General features: G+C 41.3%; 1 protein-coding gene across 1 annotated transcript; it reads right to left on the bottom strand.

Moving 5' to 3' along the window:
• Positions 1–3639: 3639 nt before the first annotated feature.
• slc14a2 (solute carrier family 14 member 2) lies at positions 3640–7378 on the bottom strand. The gene is made up of 9 exons (XM_054611756.1): positions 7355–7378; positions 6663–6840; positions 6109–6298; positions 5802–5930; positions 5184–5376; positions 4712–4859; positions 4314–4448; positions 4127–4176; positions 3640–4038 (listed from the first exon to the last, which is right to left on the bottom strand). Exons 1-9 carry the CDS (start codon positions 7376–7378, stop codon positions 3640–3642), a joined length of 1446 nt encoding a protein of 481 aa, XP_054467731.1.
• Between the last annotated feature and the right edge of the window lie 11948 nt (positions 7379–19326).

Here is a 19326-nt window from a genome sequence, read left to right as displayed (position 1 = left end):
CCTTTCGGTTGAAGCAAACAGTCCACAGTGCCAGTTATTTTGTGATACTGTCTAAGAAAGGGTGGAGCAAAGTATTTGGCAGCCAAGTACTTGATTGGAAAAGTTTATTTTTAATTAAGAATACCTATCATTAAGCGAGATTTTTTATTGGAGCTTGATTTATAGTTTAATTAAAATTTGGGTGGTGCGTTTTAGCAGTGTACAATTGACAGTGTACAGTTATTAGAATGCATGCAAGACTGGTGTGTCAGATGCCAATCTCATTTATACGTCATTATATTAGTTTATGGCCAACAGACAATAGTTTGCAATTATTCAGCCCTTAAATTATAAACGTGCTGTATCCAATTCATTTCAATACAGTGTGGCTTTTTTGACATGAAAATAAAAAAGCAAACAATTTTGCCAAAGCATCAAAATACAAAAGTATATCATAATGTTTATATGAATATTAACACAACATGTACATAACATTATGATTATTATATGATGATGATATACATTATATACAGTATCAAAATTACATTTCAACAAACACATTCGTGGGTGTGTGTGTATGTATATGTGTGCGTGGGGAAGTCCTTCACGGTCCCTCAGGTTGTGGCATGTTGATACATATTGAATCAGAATCAGATCAGAATTAGAATCAACTTTATTGGCCATGTATGCGTACTCCGGTTACTTACGGTCACTAATACACAGAAACAGACAAATAAACAAAAAATCAAGGAGGTCCAAGAAGAAAAAAATTAACTATTTTGTACACAGAAATATAAAATGCAAGTATATATATGAACATAAAAACACAAAAAACAACGACAATGAAGTGTAGATAAAAGTGCAAATATGCAGAGTGCAAGGCTGCTTGAATAAATATGTAAACAATTTTAATTTAAAGTTACCGGGTTATTGCACATGGAGTTGTACCAATCAGAGGATGAATGATTAATTGTTCATGAGAGTCATAGGAAAAAAGCTGTTCTGGTGTCTGGTAGTTTTGGGCAGGAACATAGTCCTGTCTCCTTCTCCAAGGAGTAATTTTACATTTTGAGATGCCATTAAGCTCTTTAAAATCTGGAAATACAATATTGCATGTATCAAAATAAATGTTTCTTATTTCATTAAATGTTTTACATTTCAGGAGAAAGTGCATCTCTGTCTCAGAATCACCTGTCGAACAGTGACCAAATATGGTGTTTTTCTTTTTATATTGATTTTCAGTTTGTGGTCACTGAGCCAGTTCTTGGTTAAGTTGTGTCTCTGCTTTCTCCTTGTGACAATAGAGAGATATTCTTCCAATTCAAAAGATAACATACAAATAATATTTAAAAAATCACTTTGGCTTTGTTTTCTTCTTTCCAATGTTTCTATTTTTCTTGATATTTTGTTATAATTTGTTTGACTCTGATTGATGTTTGGAGAGCAGTGTTGATGTGGGACTGGTCACAGTGTGTCTGAGAGGGGGAGTTAGACTCAACACCAACTGACATCAGGGAATCAGTTTTGGGAGCGGCAGACTAGCTCGCCTGAAACGAATAACACATGACTATTCACGTACACTGGGCATGCAGGTCGGTGTAAACAGGGAGTACATTGGTTGCTGGGTTACAGAAAATACGACAAACTGTTATACTACTCTTTAATACTAAAAGCACGTGCTTGATACTCTAAAATCTTCCTCAATAAACTCAGACAAATTTCGTGAAAAGTTTTAGAAGTTTTATTCTTCAAACCTATTTACAATGCAGCAGGTCTTGCTCAATCTCTGTCAGACACACATCAAATTTACTTTGAAATGAACACTTTCACATTATTTACTAGAATATGGGTCCATATATCTGTTCAACACACGTCTCTCACTCATTTGCTCTCCGTTTTGTTGTCTGTTCTCTCACTCGTAGCTCTGCCGGCGGCTGAAGTCCCTGCAGCACTGGAGAGCATTTTTGCTTTTGTTCCTTACAGTTTATTTGTGAACTTTACATTAGATGTGCAGAACAAATTGTGTGCATTCACTGCCATGTTGAAACTCCCTTATGCTGTTATGGTTAAACAAAGGTAGGTCTAACCCTTATAGTAAAGCAATTATATGGTTATGTATGGTAAAATGATATTTGTGCTCCTGACCTCTGGGGCATTTTCTGAAGAACCATGACATTAGTTTTCTTCATATAAACTGCCAGGGCCCAGTTGTGACAGAGCTTTTATAACTACTATGTCCAACTGTTGTTGTACACCTTGTTCAGTATAAGGCCATGTCCACATTAACCCGTTTTCACTGGTTTTCAAATGAAAACGTTGTTTTAAGATCTCCGTCCACACATCGTTTCAGCATCGTTTTCGAAATGATGTGCGTCCAGACTTGCTCCCCTGAAAACGAATATCACGTGACTATTCACGTACACTGGGCATGCGCATGCCGGAGTAAACAGGACGCACATTGGTTGCTTGGTTACTTAAGAACTTCCTCTAAACTCTTCCTCCATAAACTCAAACAGACACATTTCGTGGAAGTTTTTAGAAGTTTTATTTTTCAAGCTTAGTTACAACACTGCAGGTCTAACTCTAGTTATCTCTCCCACACAGACAGTACATGTACTTTAAATGAACAGTCATTAAACAAAGTTTACTAGATTGTGGGTCCATACATCTGGTCAACACAAGTCCGTCATTAGTCCGTTCTGTAGGGCTGATGACGTCACTGGACACGCCCCTCTAATCTCTCCATAACAGCTGATTTCAGCTGAAGCCAAAGACCGCTAACCCCCTCCAGGTTGCCATGGGTCACCTGTGCTCCCCTGAGTCCCTACATGTTTGAACGTCTATGTACAAACATTTGTAACAAATACCACATTCTCCATGTTGAATTAACCTGGTAGTCGATCGGTGTCAAGACTGTTGTTGTTGTTGTTCTCTTCCGGAAAAGGGTCACGTGGTAAGGGGGTGACGAATCAGGGAACGACACGTCATAACTGCTAAGAACCAATCAAATAGTGAACGCCGGTGCCTACGTCATCGTTTTCGGACTTCTTCGTTTTCCGTCATCCACACTATCAGGAAAACGCAGCGTTTTCAAACTTCTCCGTCCTCGGGAGCGTTTTCAAACGTATTCGTTTTCGGTGCCCTAAAACGCTGTGTAGTGTGGACGCTCGGTGCAAACGCAGAAAAAGATATGCGGATTCATTTGCAAACGGGTTAGTGTGGACGTGGCCTGAGACAATAGAACCAGGTCGTCAGCGTAAAACAGACACTACACCTCTCTATGTGGGAGGGAGAGGCGAGGAACTGAACACGAGTTCATTTATATACACAGATTTAAATTACCCTGATGAACACTTCAGTTTGTTTGTCTGAACAGCACACTTATTTTTTAAATACATTGATTTAACCAGATCATACACTTTGCCTCCTTTACCACAATGTAGAAGTATTTCATAGAGCCCTTCACACTAAATAGAGTCCAAAGCTTTCTTGAAATCAATAAAACAAGTTGCTTGTTTGGTGTACGTGTTTGTTAATTAAAGCCTGAAGGGTATACATGGTTGGTGGTGCAGTTATTTGGGAGGGTGCCAATTACATTTTTGCAAGATGGAGTGTTCCTTTCCATCCTCTGTCAATCTCTCTCGCTGCAGAAATGCAGTATTAAACATTATCAGCAACAATGACCTCAGTTACATCACTTTGTCTGATGTTTTCTTCAGTACACTGCTGTTTGACCTTTGTCTCGTCATTTTTACCCTCTGATGCCTCACTTGCTGCTCTCTTTTCATCCAGTCTTTCAAGCTCCAGCCTCAGTTGCTCTTTCTCGTTCAGTATCATCTCTTCTTTGATGGCATTTTTCTGCTTTTCACTTTCTTCCCTATCTTTCTCAGCCTTTTCCTTTTTCTCCTGCTTCTTCAGCTTCCAGAAGAAGCGCAGGTTTTTCTCAGGGTAGGCGACTTCGGCCAGCGGCAGTTTGAAGATCTTGTTGGTCCCCGTGGTTAAGAGGAGGAAAGTGAGGGCAGAGAGACAGAACGGCCAAGTGCACGCTGGCAGACCAAACTGTAGATAAAAAAAAAAAATACCATTGCTGTATATAACTTGTGTTTATTATCGGCTGATTTAAAAATACGAGTGAGAAAAACCTTACCGTGGACATGATATTTGCAATGGCTGAGCCGAGGTATGCACAGAAAAAAGCTGTTCAGGATGAGAAGAGAGATAGTTAGATGACATTGATATATCTATACCTGCCATTGCTGCACGTGTCACATATCATCCTGTCTAAATAGATTTGTTTTTATAGATAGTGTTTTAACTTCCGGGTGTCTACTAACCACATGTGATGGCAAGCAGATGCACCTGCCAGGTGAGGGCGTAAAACATTCCTCCGATGGCAATGCAGGCTAACACACAGTTGTATCCCCAGAGGCCAAAGTAAATGTCTCCAAAAGGTGCTGCCAGTGCCAAGCCTGCAAAATGTTAAATCAGAGCAATCAAAGAAATTACACATTATGTTTAAGGTTGGATTATCTTAATAAATGATGACCCTCCTGGTAATATTTGCACGGATTTTGGGGGGATTTCATCTTGTGGTTGGAACATATTGATTGTGGCGTGAATTCATTCTGAAAGCACGCAAGGAAGCAAAATAAGTTGTTTTGAAGTTGTAAGCTGTTTAGGTGTATGGACAGAAGAACTTATGCATTCTTCTGCCGGGGTGTCGTTCTCTCACCTGAAACCATGCCCACGGCAGATCCAATGACAGCATGGGCGCAGGTGACAGGGGAGGAGATGAAGAGTGAGATAATGAAGATTCCTCCCGTCAACGGGTTGTCACAGCCGTAGACTTGGCCAATTCCCACAGGCACTGACATGAAGAGCTGTAGAGGTAAAGACAGAAAGGTTACATGCTTGGTCCATGATTTACAACCTAGGTGTTTTCACTAATTTTTTGATTGATTTCTGTCACTCTCCTGTCAGCTTTGATTCCCCTATACAACTCACACATGCACTTCATTATTGTACGATTGTAATTACACATGCTCCATAGAAAATTCTGATCAGATACCTTTTTAATTATATAATGTTGAAATGCCATCTGAACAAAGGTAATAAATCTGATCTTAAGGAACACAGTGTCTACAGTGTACCAGCCCACAAAGAGGTGTGTAGTGTGTATAAATAAATCCTGGCCTGTCACAGACCTGGCCTATGTCGATTTCAGCCCAGGTGATGTTGGGCAGCTCTGAGCGAGGCTGAATGAGGACCTGGGGGAAGTAGTGGTTGTAGTGTCCAGTGGCAACCATGTGGAGACACACCAGGATGTTGAAGGGCAGGGTGAACACTGGCAGATCCCATCGACTGTTGATGGATGCCAGGGCACTGGACACAATCGGGCTAATACACAAGGATACAACATCACCTGTACAAGATTTAATCCACATTTAACTCACATGATTATTTAAGTTTATTTATTTAAATGTCTGCTTGTATCTCAATCACCTTCATAGCTGCTTCAGCACATTTTGAGCATGACTGTAATACTGTCTACATGATCTCTCCACATAATATATCATCATTGGTTTGCTGCTTTATGGAATCAGCAATGTTTGACTGAGATCAGGTTAATGAAACCTGGATCTAGAGACACAAATGGAAGTGCTGGGACCTCAGGACATGTATACGGTCATATTACAGTAAATGATCAGTTTTGACATTTGAGATGTCATGTTTTGGTTCATTTATCTACTTTCTTACATCTACCTCTCATTTCTTATACAATGAAAACACGGCATCATTTTATAGTCACTATGGTTGCTCACCACATCATGGACATGAAGATGTTTGGTAGCAGGAGCCACCAGTACCAGTCTCCTTTGTTGGAGAACACCGCCATCAGCAGACCCACCAGGATCCCGTTGTAACCGTACAGTCCTGCAGCTATTGCACCCCTGAATGAAAAGTTAATTGAATTGATTAATTCAACATATCTTGCTATACAAAACTGTGTAAAATTGTCCTACACACTCATTCCACCTTCCTCTACCAAGAGAAAGGATCATCCAGTTGTGTTTATATTATTTTGCAAGATCTCATTTATTAATGTCTGAAGCATCAGTTTGTTCAAACCTGTTCTGTTGCAGAATAAGGGCAGAAATGGTGGCAAAGAGTGTGCCCACAAAGCCGTTGAGAGCCCACCAGTAGTTTTGCAGGATGAGGCCAGCAAAAATGATGAGGCCGCTAAGAGGGTTGTTGACGAACATCACCTGAGCAGCTCCACGCAAAACCCAGTCCAGCAACTGCAGCAAGATAAACTGCTCTGGAGGACACAAAGAAAGAACAGACAGACAGCGTTGACATTTGCCCAGAGCTGCTTGATAGATTTCCCACATTGAATGTTGTGCAAGCTTTAGTTCTCTAAGGCTCACAGTCTGGGACTCTGACATAAGTTATGCCAGCTGGTTCATCTGTATCACAAAGTTATTGTTTTTGATAACAGAAGCCGTATTGTTTATGAACAACAGGTCTGTCGACTGAAACAAAGATCAAACTTGTTGCACATTGTGTACTGGCGGTACAATGTATAAGTGTCAAGTCATATGTAACATCCAGCAATTATTTTATTTTATATTGTATTTTTGTTGGCCAGGAGAGCAAGTAAAAGAAAAAGAGTATTGACTTACTTTCCATCCATTTTCCAAACACCTTCATGTCTCCAGAGAAGTAGGAGACTCCTTTGAGGAAGCGAGCCCTGGCCGTCCGCAGGTTTCTTGTCCCTGGCTGCTCAGGGTCCTTTTGGTCCACCTGGGAGTTGTCATGCTCAGAGGGCAGGTCAGGGTTAGCCATCAGGGGCTGGAGCTCCTGCAGCCAGACATTTTGGTTAGAAATGAATTAGAGAATCTCATTCCAAGACAGTTTGAAGCAAGTAAAATACACACAGCATGGAACTTGTGCTGTGCATCTAAACTGTGAACACTGACTTACAGTGGATATGGTGGCAGGAGAAGTGGAACAGTTGATATTCGGATGAATATCCTGTGAAGAGAGAAGAATAAGCAGCGATGAGTCTTCATCAGTACTTATTATAAGCAATTAAAAAATATACATAAATGTGTAATATTTCAAAACGAAAGAAAAAGAAAGAAATGTTAAATATCCATTTTAAATTCAGATTTTGCTTTATTGTCTGCATATAATACTGTTCCTTTGGTACTAACTTTGGTCAATGAATTCAGTTCACTGAATTTGAATTACCATCCATCAAAATCAATGCTCTCAGATGAGGGAATTATACCTACAATAATTTTATACCTATGATCTTAAAATATTAGTTAATTTGAAGACTTTGAAAAAAAACTCTTACAAGTGCTCCTACCTTTGTGCAGTGGGATCCAGGCATGTGTCCTAGAATAGATGCAGGTCAGCTACCCTCAAGCACTGCTACTGATGTTTCAACTGACAGCTTTTATAGCAACTAACCGCAGAGAAAACCCCACCTCCCTCTCTAGAGGAATCCTTCACACTGTGCTCTAAACATTTTTGCCACACCCAAAAACATTCTAGGACTATCACTTCAAAAAAAAAGACAAGAGGCAAACATTACAGGGGGTCTGTTGGTTCTCCCTGGGGTCTTTTTGTCTTTATTTCAGCTGCCAAATGCCAATTTTCAAGCAATTTCATATGCAAAATATATGTCTTTCTAGAACACATTAAGGATAACACACTGTTTATCCCATTCAACATGCCTCACAGCATGGGGGTCCCTGGTTCAATTGTGGGCTGGACTGCCCTTTTGTTTGGAGTTTGCAGGTTCTTCCTATGTCAGTGTGGGTTTTCTCGAGGTTCTACGTCTTCCTCTCACAGTCCAAAACTTAGGTTGGTTGTGGAAATTAAATTGCCCGTAGGTGTGAAGGGTTGTCTGTCTCTATGTGTCTCCCCTGCGATATTTTTGCGACCTGTCCTTCGCCCAGTGTCAGCTCGGATTGGCTACAGCCCAACCACGTCAATGAATAGGATAATCGGTTACAGAAGATGGATGGATTTAGCCTGCACTTTATCAGAGGTGTGGACAATAAGATTAACAATAGTGAGATTTATGCATGATCAGATTATGATTTTCAGTACTGAATGACAGAGAGTCTCTGCATTATGTTCTTGTGTGGCTATAACTGTTACAGCTCTCCCATTTTTGTATCTTGACATGAAAGACTTCCTTTTCTTTTTCTCTGATCCTCCATAATGTTACGGCAAATGATAAGCTCCACAATATATCCTAGAAACACGTGGGCATTCACATCAAGGTGCATCTCTAAGACCAGGCGTCTTTAAGACTAGTCTTAAATTTGGTTGGTCCATTCTAAAGACTGGTCTTAACAAATACTGATAAAACCATGGCTTACATTACAGTCATTTAGCAGACACTTTTATCCAAAGCGACTTACAATCAGTAGTATATTACATATCATTCACCCATTCACACACTGATGACAGGCTACCATGCAAGGTGCCACCATCAGACTCTAACTAACATTCATCATCCAGTCCACACCGATCCTCTGATTGGAGAACTACCTTGCTCTCCACTACGCCACAGCCGCCCAGCTTACCATTTCTCCAGATGCTGGAGGATGAAATGAAGGGCTATGTTGACTGAGTCGTCTACAGACCTGTTGGCTCTGTAGGTGAATCTGTCTTTTAAACAGCCTGTTGACGTCTCTCTCCAGAATAGAGAACCGAGCTACTGTTCCTCCCGGGGAAGGGCTGCCCGCAACGAGACCTGTCCATCACCATTGATGATGCCGTGGTGACGCCAACTCGGACTGTGAGGAATCTGGGTGTGACCCTGGACGACCAACTGTCGCTCTACCCTGAGCCTTCCTCGTAGCACTTATTTGCATTCGTATTAGTTGTTGCATTTACTGTATTCGTATCAGTTCGCTGCACTTATTGAATTCGTATTTGTTTACTGCACTTATCCTATTCCTAGTGGTTTGTAGCACTTACTATATTCGGATTAGTCTGTTGCAATTATTGTTTTCGTAGTAATTTGCCTCTGCACTGTACTTTTGCTCTGGTTTATGCTTTGAGATGCTTGTTTAAGAAAGGAGATGCACTTATGACTTCTGGTGACTAGTAGTTCTCTTGAATACCTATGTTGAATACACTTCCTGTAAGTCGCTTTGGATAAAAGCGTCTGCTAAATGACTGTAGTGTAATGTAATGGTGGGTGGTGGGCTGTGCACAAGAAGCTGAGTCACTTGCTGAGAGCTATTGTTCTCAGAGTACTGTCATTTAGCATCTCCACAGGTTTAGCATGTATTGCTGAACCTGTATTTTGACATTTAAAAGGAGGGGTCACTACGTCATCCAGACTGCAAATTATACATTTGCATTTGGGCCAGACTGTTTTATTAAATGAAATAGGGCTGGGTGTGATCTGTCCCAATACCTTTGTTTGATTGTCATGATTCTGCAAATGAATTTAATGCCTTTAGCATTTATCTAGTCGTTAACCACAATTACAGTAAAGTTACAGAGCTGATGAGCAGCATTGATTGCTGCTGCAGACATCTTGTCATCGCTGAAGAAGGAAAAGCCTGAAAAAGATTTCCAACATTTTTCTTAAACTCGTTAAAAAAGGAACGAAGGACAAACAGCTATGTGTTTTTGTCATTTTTCAAATCTTGAAGAGGAAACATGAAACAGAATTTGACAATTGGATGGTGATCTAAGAGACATTGTAGCTTTTTTTTAATTTTACTGTTTACTGTAATTTTACCGGAATCTTTGAAGTTAAGTGTTCATAGGCACCTATGGCAACTGTTGGGTGACAGAATGTTCATCATGTTCTTAATCAGCAGATATTTAACCTGTCCATCCAGTTACCTTAAGCAGTTAACTTTTAACCTTACTATTTTGCTGCTTTTTGAAACCTGTCTCCCTGTATATAGCTGTCCTACAAGCAGAAACTCACACAAAACACTGGAGCGGTATGCGTTTCTTGACAAGAAAATAGGAATTTATGGAATTCTGTTGTGGTAACATGCTAATTTCTCTACGCGTGTAACACAACAGAAATTAACAAAGTTGAGGAAGTTTTTGTACTCAGTGGGATGTCTAATTTTAACATGGTGAAGCAAATATCTGTCTTGTTGTGCATACAGTTTGACAATAAATATCTCAAAACTTGAAACCAAACCATTGTATTGTACTTAGATTTACCGTACTTCCAGCTTTAGTGACAAAGTGGTATGTTTCAAGTAGCTTTACATGGAAGTTGTGTAGGCTTTAAAGTCAATGGTACACATCGACTTTGGAAAATCTGAGCACTGATTTGTTTAACAGCCACTTGAGCATCAGTGAACTTGAAGAGTAAGTTGACAGTGACATCTAGTGGAAAGATACGAAATGACACATCAACTGTGTCTTTATTTCCTTCCTCTCCTCATGATCACTTGACCTGTAGACCTCACACTGGATCAAACCAATAAACTCCTCTGGATCCATTCGTCTTTAAGCAGCTTCTTCACTACAGAGTGCGAAGGTTTTCTCATAGATAATACACAAAGTCTTGCAAAATCAAACTAATCATACCAAGCTGCATGCAGGATCAGACCCTTCTGCCTTTTTACTTCTACAGAAAGATCTGACAAGATTAGAAAAGGTAGCAATTCAGTGTTTTCATGCAGCTAACTCAGCATCATGCAGACACTAAAAGGACGGGGCTATAGTGTGCCCCTATGCCTGTGTGTGTGTGTGTGTGTGTGTGTGTGTGTGTGTGTGTGTGTGTGTGTGTGTGTGTGTGTGTGGGTGGTGGGTTGTGAGGGGGCTCTCCACTCTCTGCCAGAGTCTATGGAACCTGATACTTGATGACTCCCCATCTCAAGAATGTGAGTTTCCTTCTCTCGGAGCATCTGGCCCGACGCCCGACCACATCTCCATCTGTGTGTGTGTGTGTGTGTGTGTGTGTGTGTGTTCTTACTATTTTCCCCTTTTTCAGAATGAGCGGCCTCTTCAGCGCATTGATACATTCTTTGTATGATGGTTGTCTGATTTGTTTTCTTAGTTTTCTGCTAACATGCTGTCACTTAGGCTTTGAGCTCCAGGGATCTACATACAGGGGACAGACACTAGAAAACAGCCTCTAAGTGTTTCTAGCACATTTTCAGATTGTGTAAAAATTTCCAACAATAAATGCTGATATTTCTTTTCATCAAAACATGCGCCAGGAAGAGTTATAACATGGTATAAACTAACCCTTATCAGAAAAAATAACATTTTATATCCTTCACTAGACAATATTGCCTCATCTGACACATTCATATCTTCTTTTTAAATGGCTCAAACTATACTTTTATGGATTCCTAAACATAGTACTTAAAGCTTAGTCATTCACAACGAGGTTGATATATAATGTAAGGTAGTACGACAGAAAAATGATTATTTTAGAACCCTATTCTGATAGAAGGAAATGCTTTACATTTATGCTAAAAAGCAGAATATATTTCTACTGCCCTAAGAGGTACCCATTGATTCCAATCTGCTCATGCAAACAACTTGTCACTTGATACTGTTCTTTATTGGGACCTTAGAAATACACCTGCCATGACATAGTTGCGTCTCCTAGCAATACTGGAGTAGCCCCGACAATGGATGTATAGAGAGAACAGATTATACTCTTCATTTGGGTGCAAAAGCTCACAAACTCGTACGGAAAGCAAGCTGTACCCAGCATGCTGTTCGGTTGTGTAACAGTTAATAGGGGCCCCCTCTCAATACACAACACAGTGTGTACATAATGTACTGTAGGCTATATCAGAGGTGCTCTAAAACAATGATGACACATTACAAGCCCCGCCGATGGTTTGAAACAGTGTACAATAACCGTCTGCTGAACATTGTGCGGATGGATGAAAGCAGATTGGGTTGTGTTTGCATAATGTCACGGTTGGTGTGTGGACCCAAGAGCAGTACGACGAGGAGACAGATAAAGTTCTGGAGCTTTATTTGAAGCTGAGAACACAGCAGACAGACAGGCAGGATATGACTCACAGTGGGAAACAGGCAAGGGATCAGGCAGACGGAAACCAGAGGAAGCGGAGGCTAATCTCGTGGTCTGGGACAGAAGGCTGAGACTTTGACCGGGGCAGAGGCAAGGCAGGGAAGTCCAGACAGGCAGGGTCGGCAACGGGAAATCAGTCCACGGGAAAATTGCTGGAAAGTGTAGCATGAAAACAACGAACGATCTGGCAGCGAGTGTGTGAATGAGTGGGGCATTTATACTGCAGGGTGTAGGTGCAGCAGAGTGAGCAGGTGAGAGGGATGGTGCTGATGAGGTGGGTGTGGCAGACAGGTGCACTGCATGAAGCTGATTAGATGAGTGAGGGAGAGTGTGGTGAGAGAGAGGGGGCTGGGCTGTGAGCTGGAAGTGGAACTGGGAGTGGCCGGAGTGAACTGAAAGAGAGTGACAGGCAGGTGAACCGTATGGAGGAAGAACTGTTACACATAATGTATATATATATTTTTTATGCTAACATTAGATATTTACACAGCTAACAGGCATATCTAGCATTACAAAAATGTGTTAGCTAGGGCGTTTGAGAACGTAAGTCGGCAGATGGCGAAAGTGTGTTGCTGAGACAGAGAAAGGTCTCCAACAAGTTCTTATACTTCTGATTTGTCCAAAATGTGTCCGAATATTCGGAAGATATGTGGCGAAAAAGTGGATCCTATGTTTACTTTGTTGACTATTGAGTGAAATATTCGGTCAAAATCTGTGTTCACATCACTTCCCATTGGAGTTAAAAGACTCAACCTGCTGCTAGTCTCCCAGAGGTACGGGCCTGTGGTGAAACCCACCTGTTAGATTCCGGAAACTCTCTGTGGGCTGTCTCCTTTCTGAACGGCCTCTGACTAGATCTCAAGAACTCACACTCAACACTGAACTTCCCTGGGTCCTCAGCAATACTCCCGCCAAGTGTGAAGTTGATCAAATTAATGAATGAATTGGAGGACGTGTACTTTTTGAGATATTAAAGCTAAAGTAATAATACATATGATAAAAAAATCTTAAGGACCTTCTCCATTGCTGCGTCCTCCCTGTGGAACTCTCTCACTCAGCACCTCAGAAATTCCTCATCACTCACCACAAAACTGCACCTAAAACTCATCGATTTAAATCTGCTTTCAACCGGTGATGCTAGTCGTGTGTGTCTTTTTTTCTTGTTGTTGTTTTGTTTATTTCTGTTATAATGTCATCTCTCTGCCTTGTTTACATTGTTATTTCTAAATAACAATGTATTATCCTTATTATTATTATTACTAATAAAAAAAATATTATTAATAAAACATTTTGTTTTTACAGTTTTCTTCCACTATTTGTTCTGCAGTAGAGAATATTGAGAGAAAACTCCCCTTTGGCATTACCAATTGAAAAACATTAAGTGTGTGTGTGTGTGTGTGTGTGTGTGTGTATGTGTGACAGCCGGGAGGCGAGTGAGAGCAGGTATGAGTGAAGACAAAGGCTCACTTGTTCACAGCGATGCTTTATACTCATTACACTCCTCATTTGTTGACACTGTTAACTCTCTCACTTCCTCTATCCTTCACTGCCTCTCTCTCTCTCTCTCTCTCTCTCTCTCTCCCTCTCTCTTGCTGGTGACAGTCATTTAGCACACGATCTGTAACCAGTGTTTATACTCTGGCCTCCCCTCACTCATGACATGAGTTGCAGCTCAAACATGTTACTGTAAATTGGGCCGTACGCCGCGTTGGCAGGACACTCCCGCTTACAAACATTTCACATCTGAATCAATAAGCTGAGGTGCTAAGCAAGATGAGGAGAAGTCAGCAGACATCTTTTGGGGGATGATAAGGAGGGTGAAGTAGTGGAAGTGTGTTTGGTGGTGATGAGTTCTACCAGTTGGTGGAAGGGAGATGTGAGAGAGGGGGTTAACTGTGAAGCTGACTCTTGGTTCACAAAGAGAGACAGGCCCTTGCAAAATTAAAATCAGAACGTCAGAGAAAATGGGAGTAGAAGAGATAGATGAAGAGAACGCTAGAGAGGGAGGAGGGGAGAAAGAGGGAGAGCAAAGGAGAGCAAAAGACAGAAAGTAATTGGTTCTATGATGGCTTCCAGCTGCATGGCACTCAGCCAGAGACCAACTCTTCATGACACGCACTCACACAGACACACACACACACACACACACACACACACACACACACACACACACACACACACACACACACACACACACACACACACACACACACACACACACACACACACACATACTTCAAGTCAGTAGTGCAACATAAACATACGATCTTGGTATTTTCTGACAATATCTGTTAGCAAATGTGACATGCTCGGTCACTCAATGTAAAAAATCCATTTTGTGATTGAAATAATGGCCTGTTACTTCCAATAATTTCTTCCTGTTCTGGTGGCTGAAAATGTATCACACAAATACAAATGTGTGTGTGTGTGTGTCTATACTTACTATACGGGATACGAGAGCTATACCCCTGCAGCTTGAGGCATTACATCAGCTACCACAAGGATGCAGAGGACTGAGAACCACAATGACATGCAGCGTTATGAATCTATTCAATAGCTCACTTCTGAAATTACAACAGTACTTTATTTTAGCATAGAGATAGAAAGCAGTGCCCTGTATGTGCTGGTAAACACCTTTACACTTATGCTTAAATAAAGATTCTCCTGTGAAAAGTGGAGCTGAAGCTCAGCTTGAGATGTCAACACTTAGTGACAGTGATTCAGCGACAACCGTTTGTCATGTACACACATGTGGGCAGATGTGAACGGTTTGTTGGTGATATATGTTTGTGTGTATATGAGTGCCGGAGGCATAATGTGGCATCTGTTTGAGAGATAGTAAATTAGCAAGTTTCCTGCAAGGGAAGCGACAGAGTGTCACTCAAAACAAATAGCTCACTTTCGCACACATACACACATACTCATACAGATCGCACAGCACAACGAAACCACAATACACAAGCTATTATAAACATTAAAAAGTGGAATCATGGTAAATAAATTAGAGACAAATCAGGGCTCTGTGGCAGGAGATAATAACAGATAACAACAATTCTACAACTTACAAACACTGTCAACAAAAAAAGGATCAAAATGAATTATGATAGTGGAAACAAACAGAAATAATTATATTACAGTATTGTATATATTTTAAAACCACAGAAAATGTACCCTATTTATTCAAATAACACATGAAATCACTAGCAAGTTCCGACAGTGTTGGATTAACAATTAGGCAGGCAAAGAGATCAACTCAAAAATAAAAAGAAACTAATATTAAATCATTGCATATTATATGAATGAACAGTTTCCAACATGCCTCATTTGGGCATTTCAAGGTAAAGGACTTTTTTCTTTTACATTTGTGAACATTTCCAAAATGCCAATTCACTGTCACAGATTTCTACACATGACTTCTTAAACTTGACAAACGTAAAAGACGTCATTAGATATCCCTTTTCTTTATTTTATATGATGTGAACAAGCTTGGCTGAAATATTTATCAAGACAGAGAATTGGTCGGCCTGTTTAAGAGCTCAGTTTCAGCTCTAATGTCAATCTCTGAAGAGAGAATCTCTCTAATTGATATGCAGCTAACACTTTACTCTACTCTGCAGGTTAGTAAAACTGTAAGCCCTAAAATGAGGCTTTCAGATGACCAATCCATGTCTTGAGTCAGTAAAGCCGTCTGATGTTTGACATTCTCACAGCTTTTCGCTCTTTCCCTCCAACCCTATAGTTGCCTAGAGGCTTTATCCACTAAGTCAAAACATTGGCAGCTTCAATATTTTAATTCCTTTTTTTTTTTTCCTCTATGGCTCATGCTCATCTGTTTTTCATGTGGCCGTGACCAAGAGAATAATGTTATTAGAGTCCAGTAAAGACGAGAGCGTTGTTTGGATCAGATAGAGCTTGATGAGGGCTGGAAAAGAGCAAGTAAATTTGTGGTGAGCCAAATTTCCCCCGCTCCCTCTCCCCCTCTTGAGTTGATGGACGTCCACCGCTCTGCTCACAAACAGATGGTAGAGGCATTAGGACGGGGATCTTAAGAAACCAGAGAAGTAAAATTATTATCTCTGACATTTCAATACAGCTTTTAGTCCAAGCTTCCATGAAGGCTTCCAAATCCATTCAACCTAATCTAGACCCCTCTTCACACGGCTTACCCTTCTCAAGGCTCTTCCTTCTTAAACCCCTTGGATCGCTGCTCATCAAAATCATCTCATACAATTAACTGTGTAAAACACACCCGCAACATAAAGTCACTTTCGTGTAATGACTTTTAAGCCCTCAGATACTCACTGGAAGTGACTGTATCCATGTCTCTCTGTGTTTATGCTCACAGCAGGAGACGGGCAAAACCCAAGGCTATGGCATTAGCATTACATGAGTTGACTGTGGACTTCACTTTCGCAGCAATATGAACAGTTATCAGAATCACACAAGAGAGTCTTATTATGCATGCTAGTAAATGACTAATCTTTAATGAGACCCACATTTAACCTTCTAATGGCTCTTTATTAGACTAACAAGCTATGCCCCAGTGTGTATGCTCTGTGTGTGTGTGTGTGTGTGTGTGTGTGTGTGTGTGTGTGTGTGTGTGTGTGTGTGTGTGTGTGTGTGTGTGTGTGTGTGTGTGTGTGTAGGTGTGTGTAGGTGTGTGTGTAAGTGTATGAGAGCAGCAGTGAAACACTAATTAAGCTGTCGGATGGTGCAGCAGATTAGGCAGGCCCCCTGCAGAGTCTATGGCCCCGGTAGGCAAACAGGCTTCATCCCTTAGCCAGCCAACCCAAATACATGTGAGCCCAGCACTACCAAGAGCTCAGCAATAACATCGGTGCTCACTACACCCAAATATCTTCAGTCCAGTGAGGACGGATCAGATGTCCTGCCAGAGCCAACAGCCCAGACTGCTGCTTGACTCAGAGAGGGCTTGACAGAGATTTTAACTTCAGCTGAAGGGGAGATTGTTCACCCTTCTCTCTACACACACATTTATATGCATATAAATGTGTGTGTTCAAGTGCATTGAGCATGTACGCACACACAGATCAACATGCCAAAATGCTTAAACACAGAAACTTTGGTCAGAGATAAAATTTGGGAAGGAAAATAGGAGAAGATGAGTTTGAATTCTTTGCAGAGAGGAGAGTGTTGTTCATAGTTTCAAAAACCCCAAGGCTGTAAAGTTATTGTGTGATGTGTGTGTTTTTAGATGTAGTTACCCCACCACAAAAGGAAGGAAACTCTTGCCTCGGCTTTGCCCAAATAACAGTTGAAACTACAGTAAGAGGTTTGATTGGGTAAACACACACACACACACACACACACACACACACACACACACACACACACACACACACGCACACACACACACACACACACACACACACACACACACACACACACACACACACACACACACACACACACACAATTCATCTGCTGTCAGTTTACATAAATTAATGAGGTAAGTTCTGTTCTTTTTCTTCTCTTGTAGTCCAGCTCAGAGCTGAGATGTGCTGGGTGTCTTTGAAGGTTTTATGAGTCCTTCATCTTCGGCAACTCCACATCTTGACCTGGGTATAAATAAATGAATGAAGGAGGTTGATGCATATTTCCCACCATATGAATAACACATATTTTATGTGTCTCTATTGGATTTGTGGGTTTTTCACTCAGGGTGGCCACAGATTCTGATCTGGGCTTCTCTCACATTTAGTACAGCAACAACGGCCTCCTGTCCAAAGGGAGCACAGCAGTGTTACTACCCCTTACAGCGTGTGAACCAATGATAAACCACAAACAAGGAAAAGATTGTTTTCACCTTTTAAGTGATTTGTTAGATTGAGACTATTTCAGATGAAAGCCCGTCCCAGGCTGTGTGCTTGTACCTGCGTGCCTGTGCATGGCACTGTGTGTGACTGCGGCTCGTCCTGGAGGATGTGAGGCTGCTCTCCCAGGCTCTTAAAATGGCCGCCTGGAGGCATGAAGGAATAGGGCTCCTTTTATTAATGCTACACCTTTGATTAATCTGAGCAAATCTGTTCCCCATCCGATGGCTGACAGCTCTGGGGCCGAGGCAGGGACCCCAATACACACACACACACACACACACACACACACACACACACACACACAAACACTGTCTGTGAGTGTTGACACAGTCCAGATGTTGGCAGCTCTGTTCTAAATGAAAGCAGGGCAACCGGCCAACAACCTGAACCGCTCTCCCCATCAAATGATATGTTTACAATAATACTGTTCTGAGACTCGGGAGACACACGGACATGTGCACATGCGTGCACACAGAGTAACACAGTTTCATACATACAGCGTGCGCACACACACACACACACACACACACACACACACACACACACACACACACACACACACACACACACACACACACACACACACACACACACACAAACACACACACAAACCGTGCAAGCGCATTCTCAAAGCAGGGGAAATGAACTAATGGAAAGCTAGCGAACCACATGGGTGCAAAAGCGAACCAACTTGTGGTGTGGCAGAAAAAGAGAAAAATAGAGGGAGAGTTTGTAAAAGCCAAGAACAGAAGAAAAAGCTGAAATGGGGAGACAGGGTGTGACAAATAGACTGATCAAAAGAGAGGAGCGGATCATCATCATCGCCTTGTTTGGATCTGTATTTCCCCCGCTATGTCAGTCAGACAGAGAGAGACAGGAGATGGAAAAATAATAGTGTAGTTATGTAATGTGCCTTGGAGGGTTGGAGTTGAAACAGACAAGAGAGAAAAGAGAGCACCAGTGGTTCCACACAGAGGTGCAGCAGAGGCCAGACTATACTGTTCGCTTTAGCAGCCGCACTTGAGCATTGTCTACCTCTGGACCCCTAAAAACTATGTCACACACTTTTTGCATGACCACATATTGGAATCCACCACCAGCAGATGTTGAATCTTTTTCTTTTCTTTCCTTTATCAGGATGTTTCACTAAATTAATTATGGTGCGAGCCTAAGGGCTGTAAATACTCATTATTTCTCCAATATTAGCCATTTATCACAAAGAATTAAAAAACATGATCCTAAATTTATGCAATGCAGTTTTTTTCATAAGATTAATCATTTGGCAAACCTTTTTTTTTCTCACAAAGCTGCCTGAGGGGTTCTGAGCCCCGGGTAGAGAGCTGTTTTTCTTTTTTCACACACTGAAGTATCTGCCCAGGTGTTTTTATCTAATGACTGCCTGGGAATATTTCTATATGTTGGCAGATAACCAAACATCGTCAACGTGCG

The sequence above is a fragment of the Anoplopoma fimbria genome, chromosome 13, assembly GCF_027596085.1.
Source record: "Anoplopoma fimbria isolate UVic2021 breed Golden Eagle Sablefish chromosome 13, Afim_UVic_2022, whole genome shotgun sequence".
Lineage (NCBI taxonomy): Eukaryota > Metazoa > Chordata > Actinopteri > Perciformes > Anoplopomatidae > Anoplopoma > Anoplopoma fimbria.
Note: the sequence above shows the minus strand (reverse complement) of the source record. Positions and strands in the feature narration are given on the sequence as shown.